Here is a 19,660-nt window from a genome sequence, read left to right on the forward strand (position 1 = left end):
ATAGACTTTCCCCCCTTGAAATTTTACATGATTCCTTCACAGTACTGTTCCTCACTAGCGAATGAATAAAGCTGTGCAGCAACCAGAATATGGAACCTTTCATAAGGATAACATATGACCATTAATGTTTCCTCCCCAGTTCTGAATTCTCTAGGCAACCTGCTGTTTGTCATCACTTCTACCCAATGCCGCTAGCCTTGCAATTCACAAAATGAACAACCACATGAAGCTTAACAACACCTAACCCAGATTAATGCTAACACACTTGGTAGTGAAACAGTAAGATATAATCTAATGTAAGTCTTCAAAAGCAAAAACAAAAAAACAACTCACTATCTCTGATCATTACAGAGGAAGAAATTCAGTCATTATATTATAAATTTAATACCAAAACCAGTTCTTTTTTTAAAAATTGGGGATCATAATTTTGAAAATTCCTTTCAAATCACACAAACCACAGTCTCTCTTACAAATATGCTAAATGAACAGTAGCATAAAACTCTGAGTCACAATGAGAAGAGTAATCAAGTAAATGAGGCAATTGTACCTTTTCTGTACCATAACAGGCAGTGTTGCAAACATTACCCATAATTTTAGCATGATGATATTTGCAGTTGTTCTGTAAGGCTCTAATTATAGACTGGAAGCACATTAATGCTTACTTGTAACAGCTACATGGCGGTTTGTTTTTCCTTCATCAATGACATCCATAACTTCTTCAGGACTAGAAACAAACCTCTCTGTACAGCCCTAGAAATGTTAATTGCAACTTCCGTCAGATAAAGAGTGTTTATAAAAGGCAAGAAAACAGAACAAAACACCATCTAGTCATGGTGATTACGTCAACACAGCCAACACTGCATTTCTAACCTTATGTTGCATACAAGTACATAGAACAATATACCAGATAACTGAGGCACACCTTCTACAACATCTGCTCTGACATTCAACAGATAATCCCAGAAGGATGTAAAACCAACACTAAGTAACATAAATATGTTTTAAATGACTTTTTTTAAAAGCTGGTATACTACCAAAGTTTAATCTCCAGTTTCACTGAAAAAGAGACTTCCATGCCATGTTTCTTAGTGCTTCTGCTCTGAGCCGTGAGTAATCTGGAAACTTCAGAAATAACTATGTGCAACTCTCTTGAGTCTCAGCCACTGGAGAGAGAGAGGTCATTAACTCTGCACTCCAATAGGCCAATAACGGTGCCTTTTTGGTGCCTTTTCATATATTTAACACAGAGAATTTAGAATGTTGTTTTCTGTAGTTTTTCTGCTGCTGTTGCTACTGCTGTTGCCATTTGCTCTGGCCTGCATTTGCAGAAAAATAATAGCATATTTTTAAAAATAAATGGCCAGTATCCTATTCAGGGAGCAAGGCAACTGCAGAAGTGCTCCTTCTGAATTTTCAGGCAGCCATGTGTGTACCGAGTCTTATGCTATTTGCAAGATCTGCCATGTGACCATTCATCTCACCAAGTGAATGATCGGGGCCTGCTGAAGTGGCGTAGGGGGTGCACTTACAATGAGCACCTTTTGCTCCGAATAGGACATTGGCCAAAGCAGTTATAATCTAGTTATCATTAGAATGAAATGACTGAAAACAGTTTTCTGCACGTGAGGAAATGCTTTTACCTTGACATATGGAACTCTGTTCTTGTCTTCATGTACTGCAAGATTTGTCTTCGAAACTTGTTTTTAGAAAATAAATAATAATAAATAAATTTTAACAAATAATTATTTTAACAAAGATAAATACACAAAATTGCTGAGTGGCGAGAATCATCTGAATGTATGGTGGTTCAAATAGATCCAGCCACGTAAGAAATCAAGCCTTCATGTTACACAATGGGCACTCACATGTCACGTATCAAAGAATATAGTGAGTGTTTATCAATTAGTAGTTTTGTTTAAAGGCAAAACAAGAAGAGCTCCAGCTAAACTCCAGAATGCTGTCCTCTGACATTCATACTCTACTCTGCCTTTCTTGTGAAAGAGAGATATCGTAAGAACTGGAAGCTGCAGTACAGAATAAATTTGCCTGCAGCAAAAAAGCAGGGTTGCATTCAGAAGCAAGAATAAGCTGAAGCAGGTGAAAAATTGTCACAGCTTTATTAGACATAGGTCACAGAGTTTAATATAGAACAGGGCAAGGGTGAAGGAACCCGGGCAGCTCTGAATGACACTGTATCAGTCGACTTGCTTTGCCAGGAAGCTTGGGACTACCGTGGCAATAAACAGTGTGATGGGCTGTCGCTGGAAATGCTGCTTCAATTCAGGTTTCACATTCCCAGACCAGGAACCCCTCCTCTTGTTTCATGTCTAGCATTATAGACGATTTTCTGGTTAAACTATAGTCTGCCAAAACTGAGAAGTATGGAGAGATTCATGGTTTGCAAAAAAATGATCAAACCATCTTTTCCAGTTTGCAAGTCAGACAAACTATATTTTAAGGAATATTATCTTATCTGAATATTATTTTATTATCTTGTCTGAATCTGGGTCTGCAACAGGAGAAGAAGAGGGAAGGAAGGAGTACGGTGGTGCCCCGCATAGCGACGTTAATCCGTTCCGGATTAATCGTCGCTATGAGGAACCATTGCTAAACGGATCAAAAAAACCCATAGGAACGCATTAAACTTGGTTTAATGCGTTCCTATGGGGCCCAAACTCACCGTTGAGCGAAATTCCTCCACAGTGCCGCCATTTTCACGCCCTCGGTAAGCAAGGGCAGGGCGCGAAAACACTTGCGGCGGCCATTTTGGGCGTCCAGCAGCCATTTTGGAACCGCCGATCAGCTGTTCTAGGAACATCGCAATGCGAAGATCGGTAAGCGAAACGCTTACCGATCATCGCAATGCGATTTTTACCCTATCTAACCATCACAATGCGGTCGCATTAGCGATCTAAAAAAATAGATCACTATGCGAATTCGTCGTTAAACGGTGCGCTCGTTATGCGATGCACCACTGATATAAATTGGATGTGCAGTACTAAACCAACAGTTCTTAATGTACCATCTAGCTAGGCCTTAACGAGGAATGCATTTTAAATGAAGCGTGACTTTTCAAGGTCAAGAACGGAACTAAGTTTCACAGGCATTCTTGGAAGAAAGAATGGGTGGATGCAAAGGCAAAAGGATGGAACTAAGAATACTATCAGTGTTAGCTTCAAGCTCTTAGCTGCCAGGAGAGCCATTTCAACATTTTTGAATGGAACAAACTCACACAAAAACTGGTGTCACATAGAGCGGGGTGTAATCAACAGTGGAACCCCAGAGACCCAGACTCAAGTGCAGGGCTCAATGTTCCTCACCCCTGCTTTAAATGTAACTAACCCTATTATTTCAGTTGCTTTTCGGAACAGCTGTTTTTGCAACTTCCTGCTAAGTGCAGATGCTTTAAGCATTCACAATCATCATCAGCTACAGTCTGAAACATGCCAGCAACTAGCATATAGTTAGGGTATTCATGACCTAACGCAACACTTGGAAATCCAAGAAATGATGGTTAGGGAGCAGATTTGGGTGCAAGTACAAGATATTCAGAGCACAGAAGATAGTTCATAGAGATATCTTTATCCTTCATGTATCAGTCCCACTTGTGGGTTGTTGGGGTTTGTTTGCTTGCTTGCTTGCTTGCTTGCTTGCTTTTTACAGCTTCTGTGTATCTCGAAGAGTACAAAACCACACAAAGATGACTTTAATTCTTAAGACCTGTAACATGATTTTACTGTAAATGGTTGATGTGGTCCAAGAACTCCATGTTTCCCAATCTGTAGGTCCATAGATGCAATACAGCTCCAAGGACTCTTCACCACTGGCTTTGCTAGCTGGAGCTTTTGGAAACCAAAGTCCAAAAATGCCTTAGGGCATAAACTGGAGAACCACAGCTACATTCTAAGATTTAATTTGCAAGCAAATGGCAAGGGCTATGGTATATACATGATGAGATAAGAAAGTGGGGACAAGAAGATCACATCAGGTCAAAATGCCTGCAATGCAGAGATATGACTCAAAGCAGATAAAAATCCAAGTATTTACAGTTCCTGACCTATAACAGTTTCTCTGAAAAAACGTATGACACTGCATTAAGGTAATGAAAAGAATTCATCATGGCTGTTAAGAGCCCAGCTGTAGTTTGGTCTATTTTTAAGACTTGTTTTACTTACCATCCAACAAGTCCCTAATTTTGTCCAAGTAAATCTCGAAGTAGGAGACCTAAATAAATCAAAGCACACCAGTATTATGTACAGGTTGGGAAAAGGTGGCAAAAATACCAAATGGAAGTCTTGCTCAAATCTACTGTGAACACAGGGAGCTGTAAGCAGGCTTACCCTGGTTCTGCTTCTACAGAACAAACGGACAGGGACAGGATTCTGCCAAAGGCTTTTCTCCTTCCAATTTTATTTGTAACATTAGGGAATGCTTTAAAATACATATATATATAGGGGTTTCTGGGGCTGCAGGGGAAGAGTGAATTGTCAAAAATTGCCACATGGCCTCCTTCCTCCAAAATAAACCCTCTGTGGCAGGGGTCAGGGAACTTTTATACCTTTTACCCCCTAAAAAATTTATATACGCCGACATTACCCCCTTGATTTGAAAGGAAGGATCTCGATCACACGCAGCCAGTCGAGTGCCATTGCCGCCACCTCCACTGCTGCCTAGCAGGGCCGCACTCAGTCCTTGGCCCGTGGGGGCAGCTCCCTTTCTCCACTGGTGGGCAGCTGTTGAAAAGTAGCAGGTGGCTCGCCCTCCAGGGGCATCCACCTCCGCCTCCCGCTCCGGCACTGTCTCCAGCGGCTGCGGGCCTCGCCAACGAAGCACCGTGACAGCTGCTGCCCGGAGAGGAAGAGGCTCCTCCAGGCCCGGCCAGCCAGCGCGGAGGTGCCGCCAAAGGAAGCCGCGTGGCCAGGCGAGTGCCGCCGCCGCCACCCGATGGGCTCCTCTGGGGATGGGCCGGCGTCCCAGCACCAGGAGGCTGAGCCTGGCCTGAGCCACCGTCATGGCCGCACCCTCCCCCCTCCACCGCGATCCATCTCTCCAGGCACTGGAGGGAGAGGCTCCTCCTGGCTGGGGTGCTCCAGCCACTCGCCCCGGACTTGCTCTCCGCCATGGCCGACCCCGCTGCCTCCTCGGCTGCTGTATACCGTCAGCCAGGGTCCGTCGACGGCCGCCATCCACCATGGCTCAGTTGCACTCGGCCGGAGAAGGGGGCGGGAAGGGGGCGATTGGGCAGCCAGGGACCCCTCCTCCGGGCAGAGGAGGAGGGAAGGGGGTTAGGATCATGTCCTCATTCCCCCCAGGATTTTCATTTTTACCCCATTTGGGGTAATTTACCTATGTTCCCTGACCACTGCTCTGTGGCATCACAGTTCTCTCTGCAAATGGAATGAGCCCTTCTAGTCATTAGGGAGGGATGTCCGGTTTCAGCCCACAGATAATGACCATTTAATGCTCCCTGCATAAACCACTTATCCTGTGCATTCTGGAGGGCCACATGTTTATCACATGTACTTGAAGTCTTTATATATATATTTATTTCATTTAGTGTGGTATGCAGTTTAACTCTCACTATATGCATATTTAAAACTTTCACATCTGTCAATATCCACAAGCTTTATAGTGAGTGATCCCAGGCTAACTCCATTTTAAATGTCCAGGTGTTCCATCTTACCTCTGGTGAGGAAGCATCTCTTTGCCTGAGCTTCATTCACATATTTTTGCTACTGCACTGTCCCCCCGGGCCAAACAGGTGACATATTGTTGAAATTAAGACAGCTAAAGTATATACACAGTATACCATACAACGAAATTTTCACCAACCAACAGATGGACAGCATTTTGCCAATATAATGGATATTAACACAGTCTATTTTCTTTATTACATCAGTCCTACGGTTTGAAATGGAGAGCACTCTCTCCACAGAATCTGAAATCAATAGGGATTTTTACTGAAGTCACTGAAGTTATTACAGAAGAAGAAGAAAGTGCTACATGTCTCAAGTGTGTCCGAGAAAACTTTGTTTGCGCTCATAACAAAGCTATGGATCAAATATTCCTAACTGAGTCTGGGGAAGGCTGAGAGCACATATCCTTCCACAACAAATATAAATGCAATCTGGAACTTATTACATAGCTGTGATAAGCATACAAAAGCACCATTATGTTTATCTCTAACAGGGAAGTAGGTTACCTCTTTGGTGGGAAGTGACACTGGGCAGTTTCATTCAGCATGTCCCTGAGCAGACTCTCTTTTATTTTTTTTATTTTTCTTAATTAAGAATTTATCTCCATTTTTTTAATTACCATGCATGAACAAGCTTCATCCCAAGCCTTATTTAGCCATTCAGAAGAGAGTTAGCTCGAAAGTGTGAGCAGGCAGAGAATTCTATTCCTGCCCATCACACACACACACACACACACACACACACCCGCTACATGGGGAGTCTCCCTGTGCATCTGGAGATGCTGAAAAATCAGGGATCTCAATCACCCAGAGAGGCTCCACTATCTCCCCTGCAGGTGGAGACAAGTGTCGGGGACAGGACAGGGAATAGCACTCTCCCTGCTCTCCCTTCCAAATTAATCCTTTCCTGAATGCCTGCTCAAGGCAAGAGGTAAGAGGTGCATTCAGTGACTATTAAAGAAGGTGCAGTAACCACGGGTAAAGAGAAGTTCTCTAGCCTTGTCCTTTTTCTTTTTCTGGTTTTGTTGCTGTCCTGCATGTGAAAAACGAGAAGATTGAAAAGGAGAACCTACACTGTCTTTAGATGCTATCTGTGTGAGTTGAGATGCTGACTTTTTGGGGTTCCAATTCTTGTGGACAGCCCCACACAAGCTTACTTCACTCTCCACATGTAGGACAGCAAAGAAAACAGAAAAAGAGCAATGGAGCCAACACAATCTCCTCTACCCATGGTTAAGTGTATCTGTTTCAGTAATGACTGTATAGTTTATTGAGGAAAGCACATATGGCTATTCAGTAGAAGACTGTACTTCAGTGCCAGGACCATTGTGTTTCAGGTGAGAGTTTTCTTACATGTTCAGCTTAAACAACGGGCAAAACCCTACCATGTAACTACATGCACGCAATCAGAGGTGCAGACTGTAGAGGTGGAAGTGCTAGCCACGAAGCACTTCTGCTACTGCATTGCACAGTCAATGGTGCCAGGGATGCATGAACAACTAAGCAATTGAATTGCACAATTCCTTGTTGCCAGGTAGAATGCTTGGCACATTTATACTAGTTGTAACTTCATGTTACGCTGACATGTAGAGGATTTTGAAAAATACAGTGGTGCCCCGCAAGACGATGTTAATTCGTTCCGCGAAAATCACTGTTTTGCAAAAACATCATCTTGCGAAATGCGGTTCCCCATTGGAATGCACTGAAATCCATTTAATGAGTTTCAATGGGGAAAAATCATCATCGTTTTGCAAAAATCGGCCATAGGAAACACCATTTTGCAAAGCGCTATAGCGGTTGAAAAAACTCATCGTCTAGCGAATAAACCTTTTTGCGAGGTAATCGTCTAGCGGGGCACCACTGTAATTCAATGCCATTCAAATGCATTTGATGTCACAGCAGTATGAAAGAAAATAAATTGTTATTATGCTGAGTTGCTTAGGAAAAATATTAAGAGAAGTTGAACAGGCTGATACTAATTTTTTCTCTTTTTTTCTTACTACTTGTAAGAAACTAGGGAAAATATTGTATGTGTGATGGATATCCAAGAACAATAACAGAAAGGAAGATCTATGTCCAAATTGAACTTCAAAATTTCAAATGAGACCCAATGTCTAAGTCAGCTACTTACACTGATTCATTAAGGACTACTGTACTCACAAAATGAACCCAATCCTCTATGGACAGTATCCTGTTCCAAATATATCTGTGAAGACCTCTAACTGCAGATGCGGCCATGGCAATCTGACAAAGTAGGGGTGCCCCAACTTACGAATGTCCTGACTTATGACCAATTCAACTTATGACCAGCTCCTGCCACAAAATTTTGCTTCGACTTGCGGCTGGAGATTCCAGTTACGACAGAAAAAAAGGAAGGGAAAAAGGCGGGGTGAATCAAACTGCTAACCATTGTTCAGCGAAGAGGCTGCTTCTTTGTAGCTCTTTCACCCCAGCGGTGAGAGAGTGTGCATTTGAAGGAGGCTTCAGACTGCCTGATAAGGTAAGGTGCTACTTTCTGCTTTTTAAAAAACTGCCTGTTCTGTGTGGGGTTTGCAGCGTGATTTTGGGCTGAGGGGGTTATATTTCTGTGCTGTGATGGGTCTTGCAGTCTTTGTTTTTTGGGGTTTGTTTGGCATTTCCGATGGGTCTTGCAGGGTTTGTTTGCTTCCCCCCATTTCTGATGGGTCTTGCAGGGTTTGTTTGCTTTTTTAGGTTTTTTCCCCCCATTGCCGATGGGTCTTGCAGGGTTTGTTTGCTTTTTGGGTTTTTATTTCCATTTCTGATGGGTCTTGCAGAGTTTGTTTGCTTTTTTGTTTTCTTTTTCTTCTTCTTTTTGCATTTCTGATGGGTCTTGCAAGGTCTGTTTGCTTTTGGGGTTTTTCCCCCCATTTCCGATGGGTCTTGCAGGGTTTGTTTGCTTTTGGGGTTTTTCCCCCCATTTCCGATGGGTCTTGCAGGGTTTGTTTGCTTTTTGGATTTTTTTTCCTTTAGCCAGAACGGATTAATCACATTTTCGATGGGTCTTGCAATGGTTGTGTGTGTGTGTGTGTGTGTGTGTGTGTGTGTGTGTGTGTGTGTGTGTGTGTGTGTGTGTGTGTGTGTGTGTGTGTGTGTGTGTGAGATTCCCCCCCCCAAGCTGGAATGGATTAATTGTGTTTCAGTGTATTCCTATGGGAAATGGTGCTTCGACTTATGACCATTTTGAGTTATGACCATGTTCTGGAACGGATTAAGTTCGTAAGTCGAGGCACCACTGTACCATGAATGACTGGCACCCCATTACACTGCCATGGCCATGTGCAGCAGGTGCCTCACACATGGATAAACACTGAACAGAACACTAGTCTATGATACTAGTTACTATGGCAAACTCTTTTACTACTAAAATCCTCATGTGGGATCACTTTTTAAGAAACACTACAGAGCACCTAGCATGCTGACAAAACTAATTACTTATAAAGCAGGGGTGTCAAGAAGATCTTTGCAAAAAGCAATGAGGCTACAAGCAGCTGCTTCCACAAGAATCTGTAGTTTGGACCTGATGGTCTGCTAGTAGACTGGCAAACTATACTCAGAACCAAGGTTCCTTCAAAGTGCATAGCTGTCTGAGCACATGCAACTCCATCCCTCTCCGTGCAGAGCTCTTCCTCCTCTGTGCACCCACAGAGATCCTTTCCAGCCCTTTTGGTGCCAGCTATGACGGAACCCAGTGCAGGGGGGAGGGAGCAGAGTCAGGGAATGCTGCTCAGAACTGTCCTAACGAGCCTCTAGTCCTGGACTGACATATGGAAATTAAAGCTAAGCATGGTTAGCTATAACATTCCTGGCCAAAATCCTACTGCCATTTGTCATGAATAATAGCAGCATATTGACAAGGTGCCGAAGTGTGTCTTGGGTGCACACTCAGACAAGGCACAAAACAAGACAGATCCCAGCAGCATGTCAAGTAACTGTAATTAACCACAGCAGGTTACAAAAAGCTCACACAAACACAAATAGGGTTTTTACTATTGTTGCCATAGCATACTAACCAGGGGAGGGAGAAGGCAGGAACCTACAAACCAAAACATACTTCAAATTCCCAACCATAACTTCATAGTTGGCACTCTCACCTTCGTCACCTGGGGGGAGGGGGTACCTGGATACACTCCTTCAACTGACCACTGAAAAGCCAATTAAGCAAATCCAAATGCTTCTGCAACTATTTACCAGTCAGTCATCTGACAGACGAGACTTAAATCAGTGTCCATTTCCCTCCCTGGCAGTAAAGCTGGCACCATTCATTTTTTGTTCACTGGGCACCAGGAGTGCTTCCACATGTGACAGCATGCAGAGGTCAATATCCCATGCAAGGATCTATGAATTATGACCTTTCTTGCCAGTCTAAATAAAGCATTTTCTCTTTTCAGCACTGAAATAATAATAATTTAAAAAGTGGAAGCCTTTTAGAAAATACTAAGGGACAAGTAATATTCTTAATCTTTGAAATACTTACACATTTTCCTGCTTATTTTCTTTTTTTAACAATTGCCTTAACACAAACCTACGCCAATCGAAGACAACACTATCAGCCTGGTACAAAACTAATCCCATCATAAGAACCACATTTGACTCAATAGCTCACCCTGGGATTATCCAACAGCCTCTTAAAGCTTTTAAATACAGCCAGTGTTAAGATGTACTAAGCCCTTAAATCTTGATCATATCATTAAGAGTGACATGTAACAACTTTCTTTTCACTGCAAAATTGCAAGTGCGCCAGTTCAAAATAGGATTGTCTCTATTCCCAAAGGAAAAGTGTTTTGTAGAACTCTGCAGTCTCAGTTCCCCCAAACCAAACTATAAACACTCCCAAATCTACTTTTTACCAAATCATGTTCGACAGCAACAATTCCTTCTCTATCACACACTCTCACTAAAACCTTTTGGTTCAAAAATGCAGGCACCTGAAAACTCATTTTACTTTCTGCTGAAGAATTCAATGCAGAAATTGGAGAAAGGATATTATATGTAAAAAGCACCAACCTGTTCTTGACATGTATTTTGTTGGACTGAAATATGGTAGACAAATGTATTCTAAAGCAGCATAAAATGTACACAGCCAGGGAGAAGTCGTTTTTTTTTTTTTTTTAAAGGAATGTCACTGAGATTTCCTATCACATATATCTTCTTTTTTTAATCGGACCATTATATAACCTGTCGTTTTGCATTTACCTTTATGTGAAATTCTAGGTTTTCATCCATGGAATAGATGTGATCAAAGATGTCATGTGCGATTCTTGGAATTATACCCATTAGCTGTGGGTCATGTAACTTTCCCTAAAGACACAGAGATTAAAACAAAAAAACAAAAACAAATTAGCTGTATTTAGTTTTCACAACAATCCTAGGCATCAGAACAGTGATGCTTCTTATGTGGCAAAACCTAGGAATGAGGAAAATAATTTACACTCAATTTACACGTAGGAAATGGAAGGACAGCAGACGAATCATAGCCTCCAAGGCAAGGAGGGGGACATGAATCCAGCTCTGCCAGACCCACCTGCATATCTCAAAAGACACAGAAGAACTAAATCCTCTTTGGGAAAATGCAGTCAAGGTCTCTGTTAGACCAGACTGCCACACAGATGAACATTAATGGAAGATAAGGCTGTGAGTTGTTTTGCTGGGCCTGGTGCCAGAGAAAGGCTGCCTTGCCAGCATGACTGTCAGCTTGCACGGTCAGCTTCCTTTGCAATATTCAGAGGCCTTTGAAGATGAAAGGCAAGAAGATCTTTCCTGGCTGCATGCCCTTTTTCACTTTTCCTCTGGAAACAAAAAATTAGTCAGCACCACAACCGTAATGAAGCAGTGCCCCTCCTTTGTTTTGCTCTTGTAAATGCAGCATAATGAAAGCGTACTTGGAGCTCCTGTGTAAAAATAACAGAACAATTTAGTGTGCTCTCCCCCACCCCCCACCCCCGGCCCCCCAACAACGTGTGTCTAAAGATCAGAGCCTGGAACATTCCGTCTGAAAATTAATTAGATAAAAATTAGGAATTGGGAAATTAACATGTTGCTATGAATGCTTAAATTTCAGAACATCTGACTCCTAAAACTATCATTATCATTTTAACTGATAAAATTAACATGAATTAAAACAATATTCTGGTATGCCCCTTGCAGAGAGGCACACGACATTCCACATATCTCTTTCCAAAAGGGAAAAGGGTCTGTATTTTCCTTCCAAAACTAGATTTAACCAAAGCTGCCCATCCCTGGTCCGTATTTGGACTGCAACACCCAGAAGCACAGCAAGGAACCTACTCTATTTCTGAGGAGTTCTGGGAGTCCCGGAATCTAAGACTACTAGAAGCCTCAGAGGTCTCTATACAGTATATTGTACCTCTTATGCCCTAATGGTCTAGAAGCATTAGTGCAGTCAATCCATCTGTGTATGTGTGTGTATGTACATGTGGGGAGGAGGGTGTTGAGAAGGAGAACCCTCCTCAGTTCTTCTACCTTTTGGAAACCCAGCATCATGTGCTGCGTCACAGACAAGCAAGCTACCAAATCGCTCAGTTTTAATTAGGGTTCTCAGCCACATCTTGCTCTGGATATCATGCGCTGCTCCACAGCACAACAGAATGGGTGGATTGGCAGCCAGCTTAAATATTTAAGCCATTCAGAAGGAAATTAAACATGAAAAACTAGCCAACTATATATAGCTGCTAGATCTACGATTTCTGCTTAGATTTTTCCATCCACCAATTTCCTACAACAGTTGGGAGGCAGAAATGAAAAAGAGAAAGAGAGAAATGGTACTAATAATCATTCCTGATGAAGTTCATGTCTATATAAAGATCAGAAGTTGGAAATGTCTTAGAATTAACACATTAACATTGAATTCAGTGGGTGTGGAGAGCTAACAGGAGAAAAAGCCTCTAATAAATCTAGTAGCTTAAAATGATGTTAACATGGTTTTTAGTTATTAAAAGGGTTGGTGTGAATATGGTCACTTAAGAAAGCACATATATGTGTAACTCTCTCTTTCAAGTGTAGATTAATACTAGACAGCCCTAACCTACACCCTATAAATATATTTGGTCTATAAAACCCAGAAACCTTAATCAGCACAACCAAGAGCCTATGGTATTTCTAAGGGCCTCCAGAAGTTACAGCCAAGAACTTGAGAAGCCCTAAGCTTGGAAACCACTGTTCCATTTCACCACCTCCCGATACACACCTTTAGCATAACACTGTAAGAAACTTTGACTGGAATTACAGGCTTGAATAGAGTCTTATCTTTTTACCCCTCTTCCTCTTTAGAGGTCACTTCCTATTGCATCCACCAAGAGTTTGCCAGGATAGTTTATTTATTTATTTATTTATTTGATTTTTACCCCGCCCCTCTAGACCATGTCTACTCGGGGCGGCTTACAAAATAAAACAAAACAGTATAAAAATATATAAAATCATAACATTACAACTACAATTTCAATTTAATAGTTATAGAGCTGGAAAAAGAAATAATGGCTTCCATTTCCCACGGATGATTTTTGAAAAAAAAAAAAAAGATTTAATTTGGAGCAAAACTGGCAGCTTCTGTGGAAGTTGTTTCAAGTATTTCAAGCACCTTTGTCTCTGCAGGATGGATTGCAAGGCCCCTCCTGTGAATGCTTATACAGTATAGTCATTTCCAAGGAGGGAGGTGTTCCATTAGATGTGGTGCTTTAAGAACAGCTCTGGCACTTTTAATGTTAAACTTGTTAAACTATAAACATGGAAGTTCTTAAAATTCATCTGTTCTTGCTGCAACAATAGTCCCACTCCCCACTTCAGAAGACTCCTCAGTCACACAACTGGAAGCTAGCTAGACCAATGAGAATGCTGCTGAAGTCCTGTCCTAGAATTGACATTCTTGTGAAATCTTCTTTTCTGGAAAATGTCTGTATGAAGGCATTCATGATCCCTTTTCTTTAGAGGCATTTCCACCACCCAAAAAGATGTATTTAATAGTATTACCAGAGAAAGCTGGAATTAAAGAGGGATTTTAAAAAATTGTATGGGCAAGGATCTGTATTTAAAGCCTTCCAACAAGAATAATATAAAAATAGGGAGCAAACACCCTCTTTCCTATCATAATCTCTCCCTGTAATTCTGAAGGTAAATTGGCTTTTGAAGAGATTTTTTTCTTCCCTCAGCTCAACTACCACACACATTTTGATTTAATTACATTCTGAGCTGGCGGATTAGTGTGCTGTAGCACCATCTGCACAGAAAAAGCAGGTGATCGCCTGCCTTCTCCAATCCCAAGCATATTCTCTCAACAGGTAGCAATGATTTAGCTAGAGAAGAGGTAGCATTTATTCCTTCTTTAAAGGGGGAAGAAAAAAAAGCTACTGGGAAAATCAGCCATTTTATGAGAATACATGTTTTCTAAGGTGCATGTGATACATCCTACGAGAGCAGCCTTCAACCATCTGTACAACCCATTTACACAAATACATTATATGTAGGCTGTGGGCTGATTCACTTGTAACCAAGATTTAATTTGTTTTCCTTGAGTAATTTTTGTGCTTAACTTATGGGGGAGGGGTGCAGATGGAACGGCAGAGAGAAGCAGCAAAGCTATAAAAACTCTAAACCTCTGTTTCCCCAATAGCATCTGTATGCATTTGCTCTAAAACATCTGAGCACCTTCAAGATAGCCTTGATTATGCAGACACTGCTGTGAGTGGCCTACAGATCAAGGACACTCTGGACACGTAAGAGAGTGGTAATGTTTTTAGACCTTTAAAGCAGTCTGCATGTCTTCAGTTCCCTTCAGGATAAGAAAATCTTCACTAAACCCAATTTGGGAAAGAATAGCAATATCATCTATGACCCACTCTTTCTAACAGATTCTGGGGATGATGGCAAAGGCACTTTATCAGTTCCCCAGATACCACCAGAAAAGCCATTACACTCCTTTACTAACCCTAACACACGCATTGCCAATACCAAATAGTGTCACCATTATGATCCAGAGAGCATCATAGACATGACCAGGCCTCCTAATATCATAGATTTCCCAACCAGAGTTGTTTGAATCTGGGATTGGCCTTCCCTGTGTAAGGGAAGCCAACGAGAGAAGAAAAACACACCCTCAGCCAGGGCTAAGTAAGTCCCAGCCTCAGGACTTTGCCACAATGCCAAACACCAATAGATTAGCTTACCCCTGTTCTTGTTTTTTTCCAGCACAAGAGAAAGGGAGGTGAGAGCAAAGCTATGTGTTTGAGTTTGTGAAACATCACCCACCTCCCGCACAGAAGAAGGGATAAGCAAAGCTCTCCACTGCTCTCTCACATGAACAGCAGCTAGGTTTCTACAGGACTTCAGAGATACAAGTGACCTAAAATATCAGTATAGTAGGAAGGCAGTCATTTTGACAAGTGTGCATTTGGAAGAAAAATAACCAACTCTGTGACAGATGAGGCTTACTGCCATTAGCCAAGGCAAGGCCATCCACCCCATGAATGCATCAGAATAATTATATAATGACTTTTAATCTTACTTTAAATGCAGTGCTTCATGTTGACCATTTTTGAATTGATGTTGTGTGTGTTTGCAAGTGCATGCTTCTGATGCTGCATCTCAGAAGTGTTATGGTTAGCCCATGTACACCTATATGTGCACTTTGAATTTTTCCTAATTCAGATAATTCTAATTTAGATAGAAATATTTATGTACATCCAAGTGTTTGTTTTTCAGTACTGTACATGGCTTCCTGCTTTCAATCATCCCATTACAGATTGAAATTTCATCTACAATTCTTTCTATCTTTTTCCTTTGTTAATGTTTGTGTTTCCCATTTTGTAGACTGAGGTTTCTATGCAACTTATGGTCTACAAAATAGCTAGTAAAGTTGTGTTCATGAGAATGGAGCTTAGCTGAAAAGCCCAGATTTGAAGCTGGGACCTCCCCTCTCTGTTTTAAACTAGACAGAATAGGATAAGGACAAGAGCATCTTACACTGTGCAAAGGGGAGTTTATCCTGTAAGGGAACTCTTTTTATGTGATCATTTTAACCACTCTGTTTTTTAAATCCCTTGTCATTTTGTTAACATTAAACTGCAGTGTCTGCTTGCTCATATGGTTACAGCTTAAGTATATACTGGCTGGAAAGGATAGCACAAGGTTGGCTTATCAGAGGGTCAGTTCTATCCTCATCCAAGACAATGGCCTATTTGCCAATCGATGTGTAAATCTGGGAATTCTGAACCCCTTTTTTCTGGGCTTCATCCAAAGCATTTCAGGGCTTCCACAATAAGAAGACTGAGAAAAGTTATAGGGTCTACAGATTATCTCTATGCTTGCCAGCCAACTAGAATTCTGCTACCTGACCAGGTTCAGTGAAATCTCTGCATTGCTCTCTACACTTCTATACTGCCTGACAGCTGCACTTCTGTAGACTGGTCACAAAACAGAAGTTTCTTACTTCATGGAAACAAAGACCAAATGCATTATTTTTTGTGCTTGGAACTGCATTTCTGCAAGAACGAAATTGCATACTTGTGTATCTCTACCAGCCCTGTCCTTCCAGCTTTAGGACACTTCTGAGATCAGCAGCACAAGAACATATATAAGGCCACGCTTTGCATCTCTTGAGTCTGCTAAACAAGTGATGCATTAGCCACTAGCTGAAATTTGCCCTGGCTATTGCCAGAATGAAATTTCTATTCAGTATGGGTGACTGTAATTACTGATCTTTGATAATGCCTGCTAAGTTTCTCCATGTCTTACTGCAGCTGCTTCTTCTTTGATAAAAGAACACGCAAATCAAACTAAGCAAAACAATACATACTAGTAATAGACTGCAACACAACCCTTCCAGTATGTTTTAAATGCATGCCACAGCTTTCAGTGACTGAAATCCAGTACTGAGTCACGACTAGAGTAGGCCCATTGAATCAATGGAACCTGCATAAGTATTGAATCACCCAACCCCCACTAATTCAATGGACTTATTTTAGTTGGAATTTACCACTGGATTTCAGATGAATGTTATTTTATATTCTACTTCATGGTTAAAATATGTTTCACTTATTTCCAGATACTGTTATTGTGAATAAATTGATATTTTAAGAACCACTCTTACCTCCATGGTATGTGTTTTTCCTGAAGAGGTTTGACCATAAGCAAAAATTGTACCATTGTAGCCCTCAAGGACATCTAAATGGCAAAAGGGGGTGGGTGGGTGGGGAGATGGAAGAAAAAGAAAGGGAATTTGACATTTTTGTAGAACACGAAAATCATCACTGTATGCATTAGTCATCATTTAGTCATTAAAAAAGAAGGAAGTGGAAAATTAGATGAAAGTATCCAGTAGAAGATATACAGATGTTACATGCTGCTGGGATAATACAGAGAAATCCTTTTTTTTTTTTTTTTGAAAGACAGATCTAATTTAGACAATAATGTCCTTTATTGCTTCCTACAGCTTTCCTGAATAGATAGATACTGGCTAGTGTCCAGTTACTCATTTTCGAGCATAAAGAATTTTTTTTCAAGTGTACATGCTATGAACTATCCTAAATTTCAAATAAAAGGAATAAACACCCATTCTAATGTTGGCGTTTTATTTCTGCCCCACCTAGGTTGGCATTATACGCCTTTGTCTTCTTGGTCAATGGAAAACAGTATGCCAGAAGCTCAGTCACAGCAGTTTGGCTATTTCCATCTTAAACATAGCAGCACAAAAGCCTAGATCAGAACTGGGCTCAGCTCTTTTCAACTGCTCACATGTAAGTGCACATGTGAGAAAAGACAGAGCACACAAAATTTGGAAAGTCAGAAAAGACTCTCCCATGCATGCAGAACGGCTCGACTTCTTTGGATTAGATGATAAAGGTTGTTGTTTAAAAAAGGTAAAGCAAAAAAATGTTTCAAGGCCACACTGCACACTCTTCATAGCCAGCAAGGTACTCTGCCACAGTTCTTTCTGTGCACAATCAAGAAAATGAACTAGCTATATTCCCCAGGTCCAAATGTGGTGTTGGGAGTGGGTGTTTAAATTAATAGTAAACCGGGGGGTGCCTCAATTTGGATGGGACTGCAGTGCTTGGGAAGGATCAAACACTCTGTGGGCCCAGTCATAATATGACTTTTTCCCTACCTGGAACAATACAACAATCTCAACCACAGTTTGACAGGAAAGGTTCGACCTTTCCTCCTCCCCAGGCTCAACCACGCCAATTCAAATCTCAGAGTTCCTCACGCTGAAGCTGCACTATGGGGAAACACCTGCCGCAGGAATCAATGCAGTTGTGTCCACCTAAATGGCCATGAACAAAAGACCAGATTTGGATTGGGAGTTCAGTGTGGAGGGGACCAAAAGGGAGACTAGTTTTCTCTGAGCAACAGCTACTGCAGTGCAAACCAGAGCTCTTCCAACCACGCTTAAAAAACACTGTGGAGGACTATTTTGTCAGCGTTGTATTACGCTGGAATTTTGTAAGGAGTTTACATGGAGTTTTAGCTGAATGAGTGATGCATATGCAAACACAATAAAGTGTCATTCTATTATTCTATTCTAAAGGAATGCAGCCAATATTTTTTCTGATCTTGCACAGGAAGAAAAATTCCTAAATTACAAAACAAAGTCCAATAAAAGAGCAGCTAGTAAAATTCTTAGGGGAGAAAAAAACCACAAAAGAAAACCCTTAACCCGGACATCCATAAGGTAAGGTTAGTAAGCCTACTCTTACATTAAAAAAATTGATGTTTCTCCCATTCCTAGGAAAGCCACCAAAAAGAGAAAGAGAAAACATTCTCAGGAGTGGAGAAGCAGCCCCACAATAATAGTGGCAAACCTTCAGCACACCGTTAGTTTAGATGGCCATAAATAAGAGCAAACTCTTAACTTCTCCATTATTATAAATACAGATGACTTTGCTTCATAGCTCAAGTCTCCAAAATATTCTATGCTGTAGATCAGATGGCAAAAATGGGTAATCTGGAAGAAAAAAGTTACTTTCAGTTCATATTTCTTTTGAAGAATGAGTAAAACTCATTGAACATGGAGAGTGTTTCTATATCTATACACATATGCCCCAACTGAACACCATTATGAATTTTCCCCAAATTTTGGAAAGTAACTTTTATATTAGTTTAAAATATTTTACATATCTAAATCAAAAACATTACAAAAATCAAAAGTTTTAATACTATAATTGTGACAAGACCATATTGAAGACATTCTCACATTATATTTAGTGAAAATAACTCGTTCTACTTTCTCAGGCACAACTGCAGTCCTATAATTCCATTCCCTAAAATAAGCTTCATCAAAGTTTTGTGCACTCTAAAGTAGGCCAACCACTAAGTCCCTCTGAACAGTACTGAAAATCTAGGTGCCTCTTCTCTATTTGTGTACAAAATTATTAATTCCAGAAGCAATGAAAATGACAGGACTTGTATACAGTATCTACTAAATTGTGTTTTCCCAACAAGCAGCATAATCTGCTCACATAATCAAGACAGTTCTAATCAGCAATAATTAGGAAAATAAATAAATGCACAAAAAAGATGTTATTATTCCCTGAAGTGATTTTAAAATAATCATATAATCATTCCTTTGAACAAGGAACTCAGGTGGCTGAATGCCTATCAACTTTGACACTTCTATATATTCTGTGAATTTCCTACATATGGAGATTATAACAATATTCCTTAGTAACAAAAATTCTTTCCAAGCATTAAATCTTGCAACAATTAAGAAGTTAGATCTTAATAAAAGCAATTTATAAGAAGGGAAGAAAATTTAAGATAGTCAACTATAATAACACAAGCTTCATTTTGATGGTAACAATTTATCTCTTTTAAAATAGAAAATTATTCTGAGTAAATCTTGTTTTCTGTGTTTATAAAATAACATTCCTTGCAAAATTGGTGAAGAATGTTATTTGCAGCCAAGTAAATTTTGGTTCAACCACTATTTCAAAG

The 19,660-nt window shown here is 40.7% G+C and overlaps 1 protein-coding gene across 4 annotated transcripts in view; it reads right to left on the reverse strand.

The window, feature by feature from the left end:
• Positions 1–19,660, reverse strand: part of KIF5C (kinesin family member 5C) — a 91,818-nt gene that overhangs the window by 45,346 nt on the left and 26,812 nt on the right. For all 4 annotated transcript variants that reach the window (XM_020785676.3, XM_020785678.3, XM_078376750.1 and 1 more), the window contains exons 3-7: positions 16,815–16,888; positions 10,910–11,014; positions 4,176–4,224; positions 1,641–1,696; positions 663–750 (exon numbers count right to left, since the gene is read on the reverse strand). In XM_020785676.3, coding sequence (XP_020641335.1) covers positions 663–750; positions 1,641–1,696; positions 4,176–4,224; positions 10,910–11,014; positions 16,815–16,888 — 372 coding nt within the window. The remainder of the gene's footprint in view (positions 1–662; positions 751–1,640; positions 1,697–4,175; positions 4,225–10,909; positions 11,015–16,814; positions 16,889–19,660) is intronic.

This window comes from Pogona vitticeps, chromosome 1 (genome assembly GCF_051106095.1).
Source record: "Pogona vitticeps strain Pit_001003342236 chromosome 1, PviZW2.1, whole genome shotgun sequence".
Lineage (NCBI taxonomy): Eukaryota > Metazoa > Chordata > Lepidosauria > Squamata > Agamidae > Pogona > Pogona vitticeps.